Source organism: Clinocottus analis, unplaced genomic scaffold (assembly GCF_023055335.1).
Source record: "Clinocottus analis isolate CAN_PGR_092001 unplaced genomic scaffold, fCliAna1.0.p SCAF_34, whole genome shotgun sequence".
NCBI lineage: Eukaryota > Metazoa > Chordata > Actinopteri > Perciformes > Cottidae > Clinocottus > Clinocottus analis.
This window is the reverse complement of record NW_027176087.1, coordinates 66659-83421: the sequence shown is the minus strand read 5'-3', so window position 1 is coordinate 83421 and position 16763 is coordinate 66659. Positions and strand designations below refer to the sequence as shown.

General features: G+C 45.1%; 1 protein-coding gene across 2 annotated transcripts in view; it reads right to left on the bottom strand.

Moving 5' to 3' along the window:
- Positions 1-5554: 5554 nt before the first annotated feature.
- The window catches only part of fbxl16 (F-box and leucine-rich repeat protein 16), a 48064-nt gene continuing 36855 nt past the window's right edge, over positions 5555-16763 (bottom strand). For both annotated transcript variants that reach the window (XM_068596130.1, XM_068596129.1), the window contains exons 6-7: positions 16419-16482; positions 5555-12444 (exon numbers count right to left, since the gene is read on the bottom strand). In XM_068596130.1, the coding sequence (XP_068452231.1) occupies positions 12296-12444; positions 16419-16482 (213 nt within the window). In that variant the 3' untranslated portion in view covers positions 5555-12295. The remainder of the gene's footprint in view (positions 12445-16418; positions 16483-16763) is intronic.

Genomic DNA, 16763 nt, shown 5'->3' with positions numbered 1-16763 from the left:
TTAGTGGACATTGATACATGTTAGTGGACATGGTACATGTTAGTGGACATGGATACATGTTAGTGGACATGGATACATGTTAGTGGACATGGATACATGTTAGTGGACATGGATTCATTTTAGTGGACATGGATACATGTTAGTGGACATGGATACATGTTAGTGGACATGGTACATGTTAGTGGACATGGATACATGTTACTGGACATGGATACATGTTAGTGGACATGGATTCATGTTAGTGGACATGGATACATGTTAGTGGACATGGTACATGTTAGTGGACATGGTACATGTTAGTGGACATGGTACATGTAACTGGACATGGTACATGTTAGTGGACATGGATTCATTTTAGTGGACATGGTACATGTTAGTGGACATGGATACATGTTAGTAGACATGGTACATGTTAGTGGACATGGTACATGTAACTGGACATGGTACATGTAACTGGACATGGTACATGTTAGTGGACATGGATTCATTTTAGTGGACATGGTACATGTTAGTGGACATGGATTCATTTTAGTGGACGTGGTACATGTTAGTGGACATGGATACATGTTAGTGGACATGGTACATGTTAGTGGACATGGTACATGTAACTGGACATGGTACATGTTAGTGGACATGGTACATGTTACTGGACATGGTACATGTAACTGGACATGGATACATGTTAGTGGACATGGTACATGTTAGTGGACATGGATTCATTTTAGTGGACATGGATTCATTTTAGTGGACATGGATACATGTTAGTGGACATGGATACATGTTAGTGGACATGGTACATGTTACTGGACATGGTACATGTTAGTGGACATGGTACATGTTAGTGGACATGGATTCATTTTAGTGGACATGGTACATGTTACTGGACATGGATACATGTTAGTGGACATGGTACATGTTAGTGGACATGGATTCATTTTAGTGGACATGGTACATGTTACTGGACATCAGTAGATACAATAATCCATGCAGAATTCTAACCTACCCTTTTTTTATTAGTGGTGTTTTTTATTTATTACTTTTCAGTTTTTAGTGGATTTTATCCTCCGGTTCCCCTCGTGGGCCTCTTTTAGAAATATTGACAACTATTCCATTTCACTTCAACATTCAACATTGACTGACAGAGCGTCTGCGACACGGCACCTGTTGCATTATGGGTAGCCCACGTGAGAGTCGCAGTATTATTTCTGATTAGGTTTTGGAAGTCAGACAATAAAACACAAAACGTTAGTCATCACAACACAACATATTATATCACAACACATCACAACACAACATATTATGTCACAACACAACACATCATATCACATCACAACATATTATATCACAACACAGCACAACATATCCCATTACATCACCTTATATCACATCACAACATATGACAACATCACATCATCAGGTTCCAAACCTTCAGCACGATGCCACAGCCTGCAGGAGGCATCTGGATGGCATTAAAATAAAGAGTTCTGATCATGATGAACCTCACTGGGAGCCGTCTGCTTCACTGTTCAGGACCGACTGAAACGCTGGTCTAGAGGCTCAGATGACTACTGCTGGGGGGCGATGTCGTGATGCGCTGAAGGGGGCGGTCCTCTCGGAGGACACTGAGGCGCTGGACTGAACCTGGAATGTCCACACCAAACATGAAGAGCGTTTTCAATGCGAGGGCCAACTTGAGCCAGAAATGGGCGCGATACTGTGACGCAGAGGTCCATCGGCGTCCAGTTCCTCCTGACGCTGTTGATGAGAAATGAGGAGAAGAGATGGCGTCTGTGTGTGTCCCACAGGGCCGACACCAACAGACTGTCATGGGGACGGGAGGGCTGAGTGTTGACGCTGCAGCTAGAACGTTAGCGTAGCATAGCACTGATCCATTGAGCCTGGGTGTAGGCCTCCTTTGCTGAGGTCTTAGTTACTCCGGCCACAATAGGTCGACGTCGCCTTCTTGTATCGGTATCGCTGATCTCGTGACCTTGTGAATATATAATCACGGCCTTCTGAACCAGCTGTAATAGTGTAATAGTAGTAACAGTGTAATAGTAGCCATGAGGCTGATAGCATCCACGTGTATGACGTGACCTCAGTATGTACGCAATAGCTATTGTGCTTGAGTGACAGTTTGCATGTTATTCATCAAGTACTCTCCCTCATACCTGCATGTATTCTGCAGATACTCCATTTAAAAAAGGAAAGTGCTTCTTGTCTTGGCATCGTAATGGCTGCCAGTACCCGGTGGCCACTGAGCAGCTGGAGCGCTACATGAAGGAGGGAGGAAGTGACCACCTGTGCCTTGGTGATGAAAGTAGAGCGTTAGGACACTTAACAACAGCGCGTTACTGCTCACTCAGACAGCGTTTAGAGTCCAGTGTGAGTGGAGCCCGATTGATTTAAGAAAGTCTGGCAAAACACCGAATGAAATATCTGTTGTGCATATTGGACACAAAGCACATGTGTAGAGTTCCTTCTCTTCGTGGAAAGATGTCTAAATTCATGGTTTGTTGGTGCATGCACCTTCCCATCCACCTTCACCTTGACCATGACCTTCACTTCAACCTCCCCCTCCCTTTCTGCTGCCTCCTCCTGACGTGTGATTGTTTTAAAGGTGAATGTTTCCAGCAGCTCCAGAGCAGATGCAATAAAGCGAATGCGGCGCTGGGTCTATGGTTGGTGTGGACCGGGTCCAGGTCTTACTGTTGTGCTCATGCAGACCTTCATACTGCTACTGTCACCTTGGCATATAGCTAGTCATCATGACTAAAGACAAAACCTTTGAGAAAACTTGAGAGTTACTCTGGGGGAGAAAAGGTGTGTATTAAAGCCATGTGTCCTATCATTTTATAAATAAACCTCTACTCTGCCCTTTTAACACTGTATTATGTACACCTGTATTTGTTTTACTGTGACATGAGGCAACGGGCTATCAGCTACTGGTGTAGCAGCATCACTCACTGGATGCTAACGCAGGCTCAGCTGTCCATCATAGATGAAGACGATGACTCCTCTCTGTAACTTCACTGCACACAATGAAGCAGCCAGCAGTCACTTTGTTTCTCTGCATCAACCTCCCTCCTTGTATTTTATACTCGGCATGTACTACTAGCTCCTGTATGATTAATGTCTTTTTATATAGTATTGAGGATACACATGTTAACACTGTTGATTTACAAATAAATACTTCAACTTCTCGATCCAGTGTGAAGTCTTTGTGATGAACCACGCTGTCTTTCCCACCGCACCACCTCTGAACATGTAGTGCCAACTACCAATGAGGCAATTAATCTTTTCTCACCAACATCTCTGATGCTCAGGAGGTGGTACCCCTGATGTTCTGGGTTGTTTACTCCCCAGCTGTAGCGCCTCCTATCCTGGACCGTACCGTCCCATACCAGGTTCTGTTCAGGAGGCGTTCTCTGCTCATTCAAGGTGAACAAGAACCTGGCCCTTCTTCACGGGCCTGGACATGTGTGCGGACCACGTCTTTGTGATGCTGATCCCAGGAACTGGAACAGTTCACTTGCTCCATTGACGTTGACAGGGAAGTTCTCTGAGAACCTCTCTGCGAGGTTCTTAATTTCTAAGTTTAAAAATGCAAATTGTGTTAGATGCTGAGCTGAAATCAACCGATGCATCAGAACACTTTAGTGCTTGTATCGTAACCGCTACTGAGCCAGTTATGGAACTGAGTGCCGCATGAAGTACTCCTTCCAGGGGTTGAATGGTTTTAATCAGTGTTGGGCCTCAGGGCCTCCAGGCCTTCTCTACTGGCCTAAACACAATCACTAAGTTATAGCTATTTTATTATTTAATTAAAAAATAATAATTGTGTAATTAAAAGTTATAGCTATTTTATAATTTACTTGTTTTTCATAAATACACTGCATGTATTTTAATTACTTTCCAAATCAGCTTATTTTCTTATTGCAGTGCTCCTGTGTTCCTCTGCTGCTCTGCTTCAGGCCTCGCTAGAGAAAAGTCTCATATCCTGTCGGCCCTCTGGTGGCTCACAGTGCACCTGTTTGTTTGGCTGTCACCTGTTTGTTTGGCTGTCACCTGTATCACCTGTTTGTTTAGCTGTCACCTGTTTGTTTGGCTGTCACCTGTTTGCTTGGCTGTCACCTGTGTCACCTGTTTGTTTAGCTGTCACCTGTTTGTTTGGCTGTCACCTGTTTGTTTGGCTGTCACCTGTGTCACCTGTTTGTTTAGCTGTCACCTGTTTGTTTGGCTGTCACCTGTTTGTTTGGCTGTCACCTGTGTCACCTGTTTGTTTAGCTGTCACCTGTTTGTTTGGCTGTCACCTGTTTGTTTGGCTGTCACCTGTATCACCTGTTTGTTTAGCTGTCACCTGTTTGTTTGGCTGTCACCTGTTTGCTTGGCTGTCACCTGTGTCACCTGTTTGTTTAGCTGTCACCTGTTTGTTTGGCTGTCACCTGTTTGTTTGGCTGTCACCTGTGTCACCTGTTTGTTTAGCTGTCACCTGTTTGTTTAGCTGTCACCTGTTTGTTTGGCTGTCACTTGTTTGTTTGGCTGTCACCTGTGTCACCTGTTTGTTTAGCGGTCACCTGTTTGTTTAGCTGTCACCTGTTTGTTTGGCTGTCACCTGTTTGTTTGGCTGTCACCTGTGTCACCTGTTTGTTTAGCTGTCACCTGTTTGTTTGGCTGTCACCTGTTTGTTTGGCTGTCACCTGTGTCACATGTTTGTTTAGCTGTCTCCTGTTTGTTTGGCTGTCACTTGTTTGTTTGGCTATCACCTGTGTCACCTATTTGTTTAGCTGTCATTTGTTTGTTTCGCTGTCACCTGTGTCACCTGTTTGTTTGGCTGTCACCTGTTTGTTTAGTGTTTAGTTTTTACCTGTTTGTTTTTGCATGGTTTTGTTGTGATCTTATTCTGCATGTTTTTGGCTTTTAGTGTTGATTATATTTTAATTCTTGTAATACATTTCTGGTAAATTTTATGAAACACGTCTCTGGCCAATATCAGTACTGAATCTGTGTCCTTAAACAAATTATATAATAGGGTCTTAATTAATAATAGGGACTTATATTTCTTGGGTTTCAAGTCCCCAGGTGGCATTGTTGGTTTCCTTTTATTCCTTTCATTCCCCGTGTCATTGGCAGCTGGTTTATGAAGGAGCTTATCCAATCACATGCCTTCCTCTCTGGAAGAGCAGCCTGTTAGAAGACATGAAGAGCCTTCTGGAGACCCGAGACGTGTGATTGGTCACAGGGCCATGTGATCATTAACGTGCACTGTGATTGGTCAGTGGAGCATCGTGACTTCTGTCTGCTGAAACATAAGAGAAGTTATGACATGTTTAGTGTTTTACGTGTTTTAACACTCAATGGCTGGAGGAGGAGGAGAAACGGATTTGGTGGTGGATTTATTGCCTTTTCTCATGAAGGGGATCCTAACTGTGGTCATCATGTGAAGACACCAGAGTTGGCTGGTGTGGTTGAGAGAACAGAGAGTATTTTGTCAGTAGATGCGTAAGGAATGTGACAGTTCTCTAGTCCAGCCGGGTCTTTACAACGGGACATTTTATTTGCTTAAGAGCTGCAGGAAAACAAATTATACAGATTGTGACCAGATCTCCCCTCTTCTGCAACATTTTATGCTTCTATTGAACATCCTGTAATATGCATGTGTGAACAGAACCATCAGTTCAGTCCGATTGTTGGCATCCAAACCACTTCTTGTCAACAGACATTTTGGCCTGATTTGATGTTGACCTGATTTAAAAAAAATGCTTTTGAAACATCTGCAGGTACCAAAGTATTAAATCCACTTGGCATGGATGCAAAGATTGTCTTCAGTCAAAGTAAGAGCAGGCACAGGTTGGCTAAACACAATTAAACTGAAAAAACACACAAATTCAGCCATTTTCAACATTATCAGTAAACTGTCAGTATTTATTTTACTGCTTAAAGTTGTGCTGTACAAGGGTTGTAACAAAATGGTGACAGATGTAGACCAAAGGCTGTAGCAAGTAGTAGAAGTGATGGAGAGATTTACCTTCGATAAAGAACCTCAGAAAGGTTTGCTGTCAGTTCTGCATGTCAGAGTTTATGATATGTAAACTTACATTTGAATCCTTTGGAAGCTCATTAGAAACAAAAATACTGGAGATCAGTGATAACATTTTGAGTGGTGTTTTCTGAGCAACAGCCGTTTACGTCATCTTGTATGCTAACCGGCAGGGCCGGGACCAGTGAGTGAGCTATCTAGTCCTAAAGGGCAACTTCCACACTCATATTAAGAACTATCAGATGTTTACATGCTGATCGGAAACTGTAACTTCAACAGTCGTTGAATTACCCTTAATTTGTCTTATTACACGTCTCAGTCCCACAAACCTAAACCTCAGTAGAGTTGCACCCAACGCAGCCAATTAACGGTCATGAAGAGTTGGTCGAACTAAACCAGAGGAGCTTCCTCCTTGTGAAAGCCTCACTCGGTCTCCACTTGGGTAGATAGTCCCAGTATGGACTACATCAGTACATCAGCCGGCTTTCCATCCTGTCAGTGCCGCTCTGTGTCTGATACCAGCAGCTTACGTGTCTGGATGAGACGGGAACTCTAATGCAAACCCATCCTCCTCATTATTAGATGCTCAGAGTTTAAATAGTGAGAAACTCTGCTTTGGTGGGATGAGTCAAATAAACAGACTTTCACCCAGACGTCAAACCAAGTCAACGTCGACTTATTTTGCCATTGTTTCCTTACGTAACTTACGTCCTTGGCGGATGCTTGTTACGTAACAAATGTTGATTTTTAAAATTTAAATCCCGTACTTTTCCTAAAAGTACTTGTGTTGCCTAAGCCTGAAACCGCCAGGATTTGGAGCAGGAATAAAACAAAACATGAAATAAACCTACTTTGGAACTGAAAAAAAGAGCCGGTCAGGAGCAACTGACATCAGAGGGGTCTTAGTTTGAAGAAAGGCCGCTGAGCCGGGACGCGTCGGCACCACAACGTTCCAATAGTCTCGGGCTAGTGAGTGCAGAGCTAATGCTAAAGCTAGCGGGTTGGCTTATTTTCTTTTTCTCTTCATTAGTCTTGTTGGAAATGAGCTTCCGTAGTTCCTCATCCTCTGAGATCTTTTCCTTTTGTCATGTTAGTAGACGGCGTAAACATTGCTTAGCAACGACAGAGGGCAATCTCACACTTCACTGCTTTTATGTATGTCATACTCTGTATTTCCACATTCAGGCCAATGACAGTACATATCATAGCGTGTCACCACTGTTTGCCCCCTTCATGATGGATCCAACAGCAAACAAAGTGAGACTTTCTGGCACAGAAGAAAATATACTTTTGTGCATGATGACTCACAACGTTGAGTCAGTGTTAATGTTCATGGACACAAGTGTTTGTTAAACGTGTAATCGGTACATCATTTCATTTTGGGGTTTGAAAATAATAAGAATGATCATACAAAATAAAAAAAACAGCAATCAATGCATAAGCTAATTCAGGCCAAAATTTGAAGCAAGTTCCATAAAAGAAAACCTTTTGAAGAATGTCTCTTTAATAAATAAATCACATGAATAAGACACAAATTAATTTAAATAAATAGATAAATAAATAAATATACTTATGTACAATGAAGAGCTTCAGAGCAACCTCTAAATGAGCCACCTTGAAACACAACACAGACCAACTAAACATGCGCGGTCTGCCGCGTCCGTACAGGTCTAAAGGTCTGTACAGGTCTACAGGTCTGTAAAGGTCTTTACAGGTCTGTAAAGGTCTATACAGGTCTACAGGTCTGTAAAGGTCTATACAGGTCTACAGGTCTGTACGGGTCTGTACAGGTCTGCAGGTCTACAGGTCTGTACGGGTCTACAGGTCTGTACAGGTCTACAGGTCCGTAAAGGTCTATACAGGTCTACAGGTCTACAGGTCTGTACGGGTCTACAGGTCTGTGCGGGTCTGTACGGGTCTACAGGTCTGTACGGGTCTAAAGGTATGTGCGGTCTACAGGTCCCTGCAGGTCAACAGGTTCATACAGGTCTGCATGTCCGTACAGGTCTAAAGGTCTGTACAGGTCTACAGGTCTGTAAAGGTCTTTACAGGTCTGTAAAGGTCTATACAGGTCTACAGGTCTGTAAAGGTCTATACAGGTCTACAGGTCTGTACGGGTCTGTACAGGTCTGCAGGTCTACAGGTCTGTACGGGTCTACAGGTCTGTACGGGTCTACAGGTCTGTACAGGTCTACAGGTCCGTAAAGGTCTATACAGGTCTACAGGTCTGTACGGGTCTACAGGTCTGTGCGGGTCTGTACGGGTCTACAGGTCTGTACGGGTCTAAAGGTATGTGCGGTCTACAGGTCCCTGCAGGTCAACAGGTTCATACAGGTCTGCATGTCCGTACAGGTCCGTACAGGTCTATAGGTCCGTACAGGTCCCTACAGGTCTACAGGTCCGTACAGGTCCGTACAAGTCTACAGCTCTCTACAGGTCTACAGGTTCCTACAGGTCTCTACAGGTCCCTACAGGTCCGTACAGGTCTACAGGTCCTTACAGGTCCCTGCAGGTCTACAGGTCCCTGCAGGTCTTTTGGCACACCCTAACACTGCTGCAGGTGGTCCTGAGGCAGCCAGCGGCTCGCTGTCGCTCGTTCATCAGATGACCAGAGAAAGACACGGGACTACTGGCGGTACAGTTATTTCTTTTCCCTGTGTAACATTAATAACTTCCATATTAAATAAATACTTTGGTTTATGGGAAACTTTACTATTTCACCCTCGTACCCAGAGTCAGAGACCTTGATGGTGCCTTTTCCTGTCAGCGTGTCAGCGTGAAGGCCAGTGTGGCGCTTTGCGGAGCTTAGCTCCGTGAATGGATGTGGAATCAAACGTCCATAAATCTTGAGTATGTAAATCATTTTCCCTTTAAACTTTCTTCCAAATAAGGCTGTCAGTCTGTTTACAGCCTGAAGCCGTGTTTCCTTCAATTGACAAGAAACGGGTTTGGGGCAAATCAAAAAGTTGTGAGGTGGAAACAAAAGGTTCCATGCAGCTTTGTGTCTGCACATCAGAGAGCTCTGGTCTGTGCTCTCTGCTGCTGCGTGGACGCGCTGGTCGTCCGGCTGCTGATGTCTGGCTGCAGTTTGTTGTAACTTTCTGGTTCCAGGGTCATCATTATGAAACCAAAGGCCGGCGCTGTGGCGTCCCCTGACGGTGCCACGGCCAGCCAGATGAGTTGTTCATACGTTTCTGCTGCGCTCGTCTCCCTCAGCACCTGAAGCTGAGCCCACTGTCAGGTGTTCCCGCCTCTTTCCTGTCATTGAGTACACTGACTGGCTTTATGGAGATTGTATTATTATTATATTAAATGCAGAACGGCTGATGAACTATAACAAACCCAAATACTAAGCACAATAATTGTGGGAAGTTTGGGTTTCACAGCATTTGGCTGCATTTTGTTTTCAGGAGCTTTGGGTAGAATTCTGTCCACATAACGTCATGAAACATGTGTTCCTCTCCCTGACATCCGGCCATGTTCTGTGAGCTCTGTGGTGTCTTCAGGACTTTCTGAAGAGGTTGTCTCCACCAAAGCTTTTCTCCACCAAAGCTTTTCTCCACCAGCTGAACACATCGTCTCTCTTTGGAGCTTCGTCTGGTAGCTATGATACGGAATATCCACGAGTCAAAATGTGGGCACGAGGTAGCGTTGTTGCTGTGGCCTAGTTCTGGTTCTGGATCTGGTCCTGGTTCTGGTCCTGGTCTTGGTTCTGGTCCTAGTTCTGGTCTTGGTTCTGGTTCTGGATCTGGTCCTGGTTCTGGTCCTGGTCTAGTTCTGGTTCTGGTTCTGGTCCTGGTTCTGGTTCAGCACACGGGGCGAGGACACAGCTGCTGGCCTCTGTGGGCGAGGAGCTTTCCTGTAGCTCAGTGGTTGTCAGCCGGCTTGTCATTCAGGGTGCTGGTGGACCCGGAGCCAGACCCGTTGAGAAGCTCTAGACCGGAGTCATCCCCATGAGGGACTTGGTGTGGTCCGGTGTTCCAGACGTGAGGACACCACAGGGAGAACTATCAAGCTAAAGCACAACACCTGGGACCTGATCCTGTTTTACTTTCAATATTAAACCCGAGTTGAGTTTTCGTCACATAAATCAATGACATAAAAAAAGAAACATGCACTTTATTAGTTCCCTTGGTGGGATTCTTCTCTGCATTTGACCCGTCCTTGATGAAGGAGCAGTGCCCTGAGAGGCGCCCGGGGAGCAGCGAGGGGTTAAGTGTCGTGCTCAGAGACACTTCAACGTGTGAGCTGTGGGGGGACTGGGGATGGAACCGGCTACTTCCTGGTAACGGGACGACCGCTCATCCCCTGAGCTACAGCCGCAAAATGCTGAGGTTGAGGCCCACTGTATATTTTTTCAAAAGTTGTTTCACGTTCATAAATCCTTGTGCCGAAGCAAAGCTTCTGCGACCCAAAGAAGGGGAGGAGTGAACAGTGACCTCTGTGAGCTGAAGGTCATCTCCACCTTGATGGACCAGTGAGTTCAATCTGTTCCTGACTGGTTTGTATGAAGTGTGTTTCCATGAGATTAAAGGACTGTTGTCTGCAGCGAGAATGTGTTGTGTGTTTTCTATGTTGAGAGATTATAATATTTGAGGTCGACAGCGCGTCCTCGAGCTGTTGTGTTTCCATCCTGGAGCGATCAACACCTGAGAACCAGACGCTGTGTGCTGGTGTGTTTCTGTGCAGAGGGACGTTAGACCAGCCACACCAACTCATGGAGCTAAGCTAGGCCAAACATGATTAGAAAACATAAATGTAAGAAAGGCCATTAGTAGGTTTCAGTGACTCTGGGTTTGTAGGAAAATGTCTGGAATTCCTGAAAACCTTATTATTGTTAAAAAAAAAAAAAAAGACACAATACAAGCGTTCTTAGCTCCTGGTCCTTTCTGTCCCAGGCCTGGACTGGACCGCTGTAATATGAAATACTGACATCCCACAGCCTCCCTTTTACCTTTAGAAGTAGCCTGACCTCAGTCAAGAGGTCCCACAATGCATTAGCAGCTTCAGAACCCTCACCAACATCATGTGTTTCTCTCTGTATTTAAAAGATGAAAAGAGGAGTAAGAAGGGGTTCATGGGGATGGAACCACCTCACCAACATGCCCCTGCTAACTGAAGTCCTTTGGTCCAGAAATGGCCACACTGTCCCTTAAAGGACCAAAGTCTTTTCTTCCTGTGAAGCGCTCGTGAGCTCAGCAGACGAAGCCTCTGCAGCACGTGTCCCTTCTACAAACACAACATTCACAGTTTACCACAGCTTGTCCTCCAGATCTGGGAATGAATATGTGTACAAAAGAAAAGAAAAGAGCGGTAAAAGTGAAGCAACGAGCCAATCAACTTCAACACACACAAAATGTAAACCAATGTTCTTCAAATTTTCTCCATTTCATCCCCGTATTGACACGGATATGGAAAAAGGTAGCGGCATCCCGAAAAGACGGGAAGCTGTGAGTCCATGACGCACACTTCACACACAGCGGAAGGGAGAAAAGAGAGAGAGAGGTTCCCTCCCTGTGGTTCACTTCCTGACCTGCATCTTTAGTTCTCTCTGCTTCCTGTTCCTCCAGCTGGCTTCATGGAGTCTCTCTGAACCAGAGAAAACCAAACCTTTGATACCTTCTGAGAAAGAAATATCAGCAGTTATATTACAGAGTGATGGAAATAGAAATGTCAGTACTCATGGTCGTGAGGATTTGTTTCACTTACCATATACAGTGTGTGTGTGTGTGTGTGTGTGTTTGTGTTTTACAGTGTATGAGTGCATGTGTAAGTTCCACCTATCAGCTCAAACACAAGTCTTTATTTCCATGTTTCTAATTCCTCCACGCTGCATCTGGATGTGTCTTCAGTATCCACTCATATGATTTCAGCAAAAAACAACAATGTTCAAAGTCTTTCGAGAAGCCCTCCTCTGTAAACAAAACCCTTTCATTGATTCTGAAAAAGAGACTTGCTGTCAGACAAGACGTCACACAAGCTCTTCACTCCGGCTCTTCTTAACTGAAGATGGAATGCCACGCCTCCTCGGGGTCTGGTCCATCGTCTGCCCCTCCGGCCTCTCTGTCCGCCTGTGGGTCAGTTACTCAATGGGGTGTGGAGGAAGACGGCGAGGGAAGGGGTCAGAGGTCACGAGAATCGTGTGGCACAGTAGGAGCCAGTCTCCAGGTTAGCGTTTGAGAATAGAGTGAGAAAGAGGAAAGAGCAGGAAGGGGAAAAAATGGCGGGCGGGCAGTCAGTGGGGGGTTGGTGGTCTTACTCGATGACCATGCAGTGGGGCAGGTGCTGGGAGTAATATTTGAAGAGCTCGGCGGTGGCTCCGGGGCAATTGGTCAGCTCCAGTTCCTCCAGCTCCTGCAGCTGGATGAGGCCGGACAGGCCCGTGGTGGTCAGCAGAGGGCAGCCTGGGGGGACAGCCCAAAGGTTACACCTACAGGTTCATGCCATCTACAGGGTTACCTACAAGTTACACCTACAGGGTCATCTACAGGTTACTCCTACAGGTTACAACTACAGGGTCATCTACAGGGTCACCTACAAGTTACACCTACAGGGTCACCTACAGGTTACACTTACAGGGTGACCTACAGGGTCACCTACAGGGTCATCTACAGGTTACACTTACAGGATCATCTACAGGGTCACCTACAGGGTCACCTATAGGGTTACCTACAAGTTACACCTACAGGGTCACCTACAAGTTACACCTACAGGGTAACCTACAGGGTTACCTACAAGTTACACCTACAGGGTCATCTACAGGTTACACCTACAGGGTGACCTACAGGGTCACCTACAGGGTCATCTACAGGTTACACCTACAGGGTGACCTACAGGGTCATCTACAGGGTCATCTACAGGTACACCTACAGGGTCATCTACAGGGTCACCTACAGGGTCATCTACAGGTTACACCTACAGGGTCACCTACAGGGTCATCTACAGGTTACACCTACAGGGTGACCTACAGGGTCACCTACAAGTTACACCTACAGGGTCACCTACAAGTTACACCTACAGGGTCATCTACAGGTTACACCTACAGGGTGACCTACAGGGTCACCTACAGGTTACACCTACAGGGTCATCTACAGGGTCATCTTCAGATTAGACCTACAGGGTGACCTACAGGGTCACCTACAGAGTCATCTACAGGTTACACCTACAGGATCATCTACAGGGTCATCTACAGGGTCACCTACAGGGTCATCCACAGGTTACACCTGCAGGGTGACCTACAGCGTCACCTACAGATTCATCTACAGGTTACACCTACAGGGTCATCTACAGGGTCATTTACAGGTTACACCTACAGGGTGACCTACAGCGTCACCTACAGGGTCATCTACAGGTTACACCTACAGGGTCACCTACAGAGTCATCTACAGGTTACACCTACAGGGTCACCTACAAGTTACACCTACAGGGTGACCTACAGGGTCATCTACAGGTTACACCTACAGGGTGACCTACAGGGTCACCTACAGGTTACACCTACATGGCCATCTACAGGGTCATCTTCAGATTAGACCTACAGGGTGACCTACAGGGTCATCTACAGGTTACACCTACAGGGTCACCTACAGGGTCATCTACAGGTTACACCTACAGGGTCATCTACAGGGTCATCTACAGGTTACACCTACAGGGTGACCTACAGCGTCACCTACAGGGTCATCTACAGGTTGCATCTACAGGGTCACCTATGGGGTCACCTACAGGGTCACTTACAGGTTGCATCTACAGGGTCATCTCCAGAGTCACCTACAGGGTCATCTACAGGTTGCATCTACAGGGTCACCTACAGCGTCACCTACAGGGTCATCTACAGGTTGCATCTACAGGGTCACCTACAGGGTCATCTACAGGGTCACCTACAGGGTCATCTCCAGGGTCACCTACAGGTTTATCTACAGGTTGCATCTACAGGGTCATCTACAGGGTCATCTCCAGGGTCACCTACAGGGTCATCTACAGGCTGCATCTACAGGGTTCATCTACAGGGTCATCTCCAGGGTCAACTACAGGGTCATCTACAGGTTGCATCTACAGGGTCATCTACAGGGTCATCTACAAGTTACACCTACAGGGTGAGTGATGAACTGTAGGTCCCACGTTGATGGATCGGAGGTTATTGTTCACATTAACATTACTTTTTGTACCACAAGTTTTCTGAAAAGTGCAAATGAGGCACAAGGCCAACGAACTTTACTTTTGGAGAAAACTACAGATGCAAATTGAAGTAGTAAAATAACCATCTTAATGTGAAGTTTGATTGTTTCTTTGTAAAGGACGTGTCTCAACATTTAAAAACAATGTTCTGGACTTGGACCAATTCTATTTACCTTATATATGCTGCCGTTAGTGAATATTATTAGAAAACATTCTATGCCGATGATACTCAATTATATCTATGGATCAAGCCAGATGAAATCCACCAGGTTGCTAAACTTCAGGCGTGTCTTAAAGACATAAAGATCTGGATGACCTGTAACTTCCTGCTGCTGAACTCTGATAAGACCAAAGTTATTTTACTAGAACTCCTCAGAAATCAATTATCTAATGATGGAGTTTCTCTGGATGGTGTTGCTTTGGCATCCACCACCACCAAAAGGAATCTTGGAGTTTTATTTGACCAGGACTTTTCCTTTAGTCCACAAATAAAACACGTCATGTTAAAAATCAGACATATCCTGTCTCAAAATGACTCAGAAACGTTAATCCATGCATTTGTTACTTCAAGACTAGATTACTGTAACTCATTATCAGGCTGCTCTGGCACGGCCCTCGGGTCTCTCCAGTTAATACAAAATGCTGCAGCTCGTGTACTAACGAGGACTAGAAACAGATCATATTACTCCTGTATTAGCTGCTCTCCACTGACTTCCTGTAAGATTTAGATTTATATTTTAAATCCTTCTCCTCACCTATAAAGCCTTAACTGGTAATGCACCATTATATCTTAAGGAGCTTATAGTGCCATACTACCCCACTAGAGAGTTACGTTCATTGAATGCAGGGTTACTTGTGGTTCCCAGAGTCTTAAAAAATAGGTTGGGGTCTAGAGCCTTCAGTTATCAAGCTCCTCTTCTGTGGAATAAATTTCCACTTTCAGTCCGGGGGGCAGACACGGTCAGCTTAGTTAAGAGTAGACTTAAGACTTTCCTCTTTGACAGAGCTTATAGTTAGGCCTGGTTCAGGTTAGTCCTGCTCCAGCCCCTATGCTGCTATAGGCCTAGACTGCTGGGGGCATCTTAGGATACACTGAGCTCCTCATCTTCTTTCTTTTCTCATTTCCCCTCTCCTTTCTTTTCTCCTTCTGGATAAATTATTGTCTTTTAATGCACATTACTAACTCTACTCCTTTCCGGGAGCCTCTGTGCTTCCTTGCACTTAAGTTTCCATGGATCGTGGCTGGAGCAGGACCTGCCCCCCCACCATGGATGATGGCTGTCTGGAGCTGGTCCTGCATGCTACGATGGACTGTGGTTGGATCGTGGTCCATGCCTACCACTCATTATATGAATGTTTTTGTCATATTCATGTAATGTGCTGTAACTCTGTTACATTGCTCATTCTGGTCACATGTTATCTGTTGCTTCTGTCCATCCTGGAGAGGGATCCTCTTCTGTTGCTCTCCCTCAGGTTTCTTCCCTTTTTTTCCTTGTTAAAGGGTTTGACTATCTGTATTTGGGGGAGTTTTTCCTGATCCGATGTAAGGTTCTGGGATAGGGATGTCATGTACACAGATTGATTTTGGGCTATACAAAATAAACTGAATTGAATTGAATGTCTTTGCTGTGGACGTCTGGCTTTAGTTTTTGGCTGATAAAATGACATGTCATCATGACAAAGAAATCCGGAGTTATAATTCATCCAACCAACAATACAAACCCTAAACATATTGAGGATACTAACATGCGTGTCATTTTGCTTGAAAGATGACAAAATGCAATTCTTTGTTTTTCATCTCTTTCTGCAGCTGATGTTGACGTTAATATACAAATGAATGAATCAGCTCTAAAGTGTGTCCACTTTGCATGAGCATTAGCATGAGCATCAGCTGCTGGTCAGGTTTATATTTAACTGAAGCCACAAGACGCCATTGTGACCTATTGGCCGAAGAAAGGCCTGAGTCCATCACAAGCTGACCATGAGACGTCTGCTGGGCAAAGTTGACACAAAGTGTAAGAGTACTCTAACCGACGAGCCACAATGTTGCAAGATTTCTATGAAATACAATTATCTTTCCCAAAACCATGCTCACACATCATCTCATGCATGCAGGACCAACAACGGTTTCAGTGTTAAATACGTCTGCCGGGATGTAGAATACAGGTCAGGACCTTTTGTTCATTACTGGAGCTAGAACTCATACCTGCAAGAGACAGTAGACGAAGACTCCTCATTCCAAACAAGTGTTGGAGACCAAAGTCTTGCACCTGCACACACACACACACACACACACACACACACACACACAAAGAACAATATATTAGAAACAGTTCACAATAATTCGGGTTACCATGGAGCCCACACTGTCTACCCTGCACTTTCTGTATGAATATGTCATGTTTGAAAAAGAGAGGCAGACTGAAGAGTCTCCACGAGGCGTTAGAAGATCATATCCAGGATGAAAACAGGTTGAAAAGCTGGAGAGAGGGAAGGTGAACCCTGTGATGGAGACAGAAGACATGAAACGGAGGAACAACCCTGTTCCTGG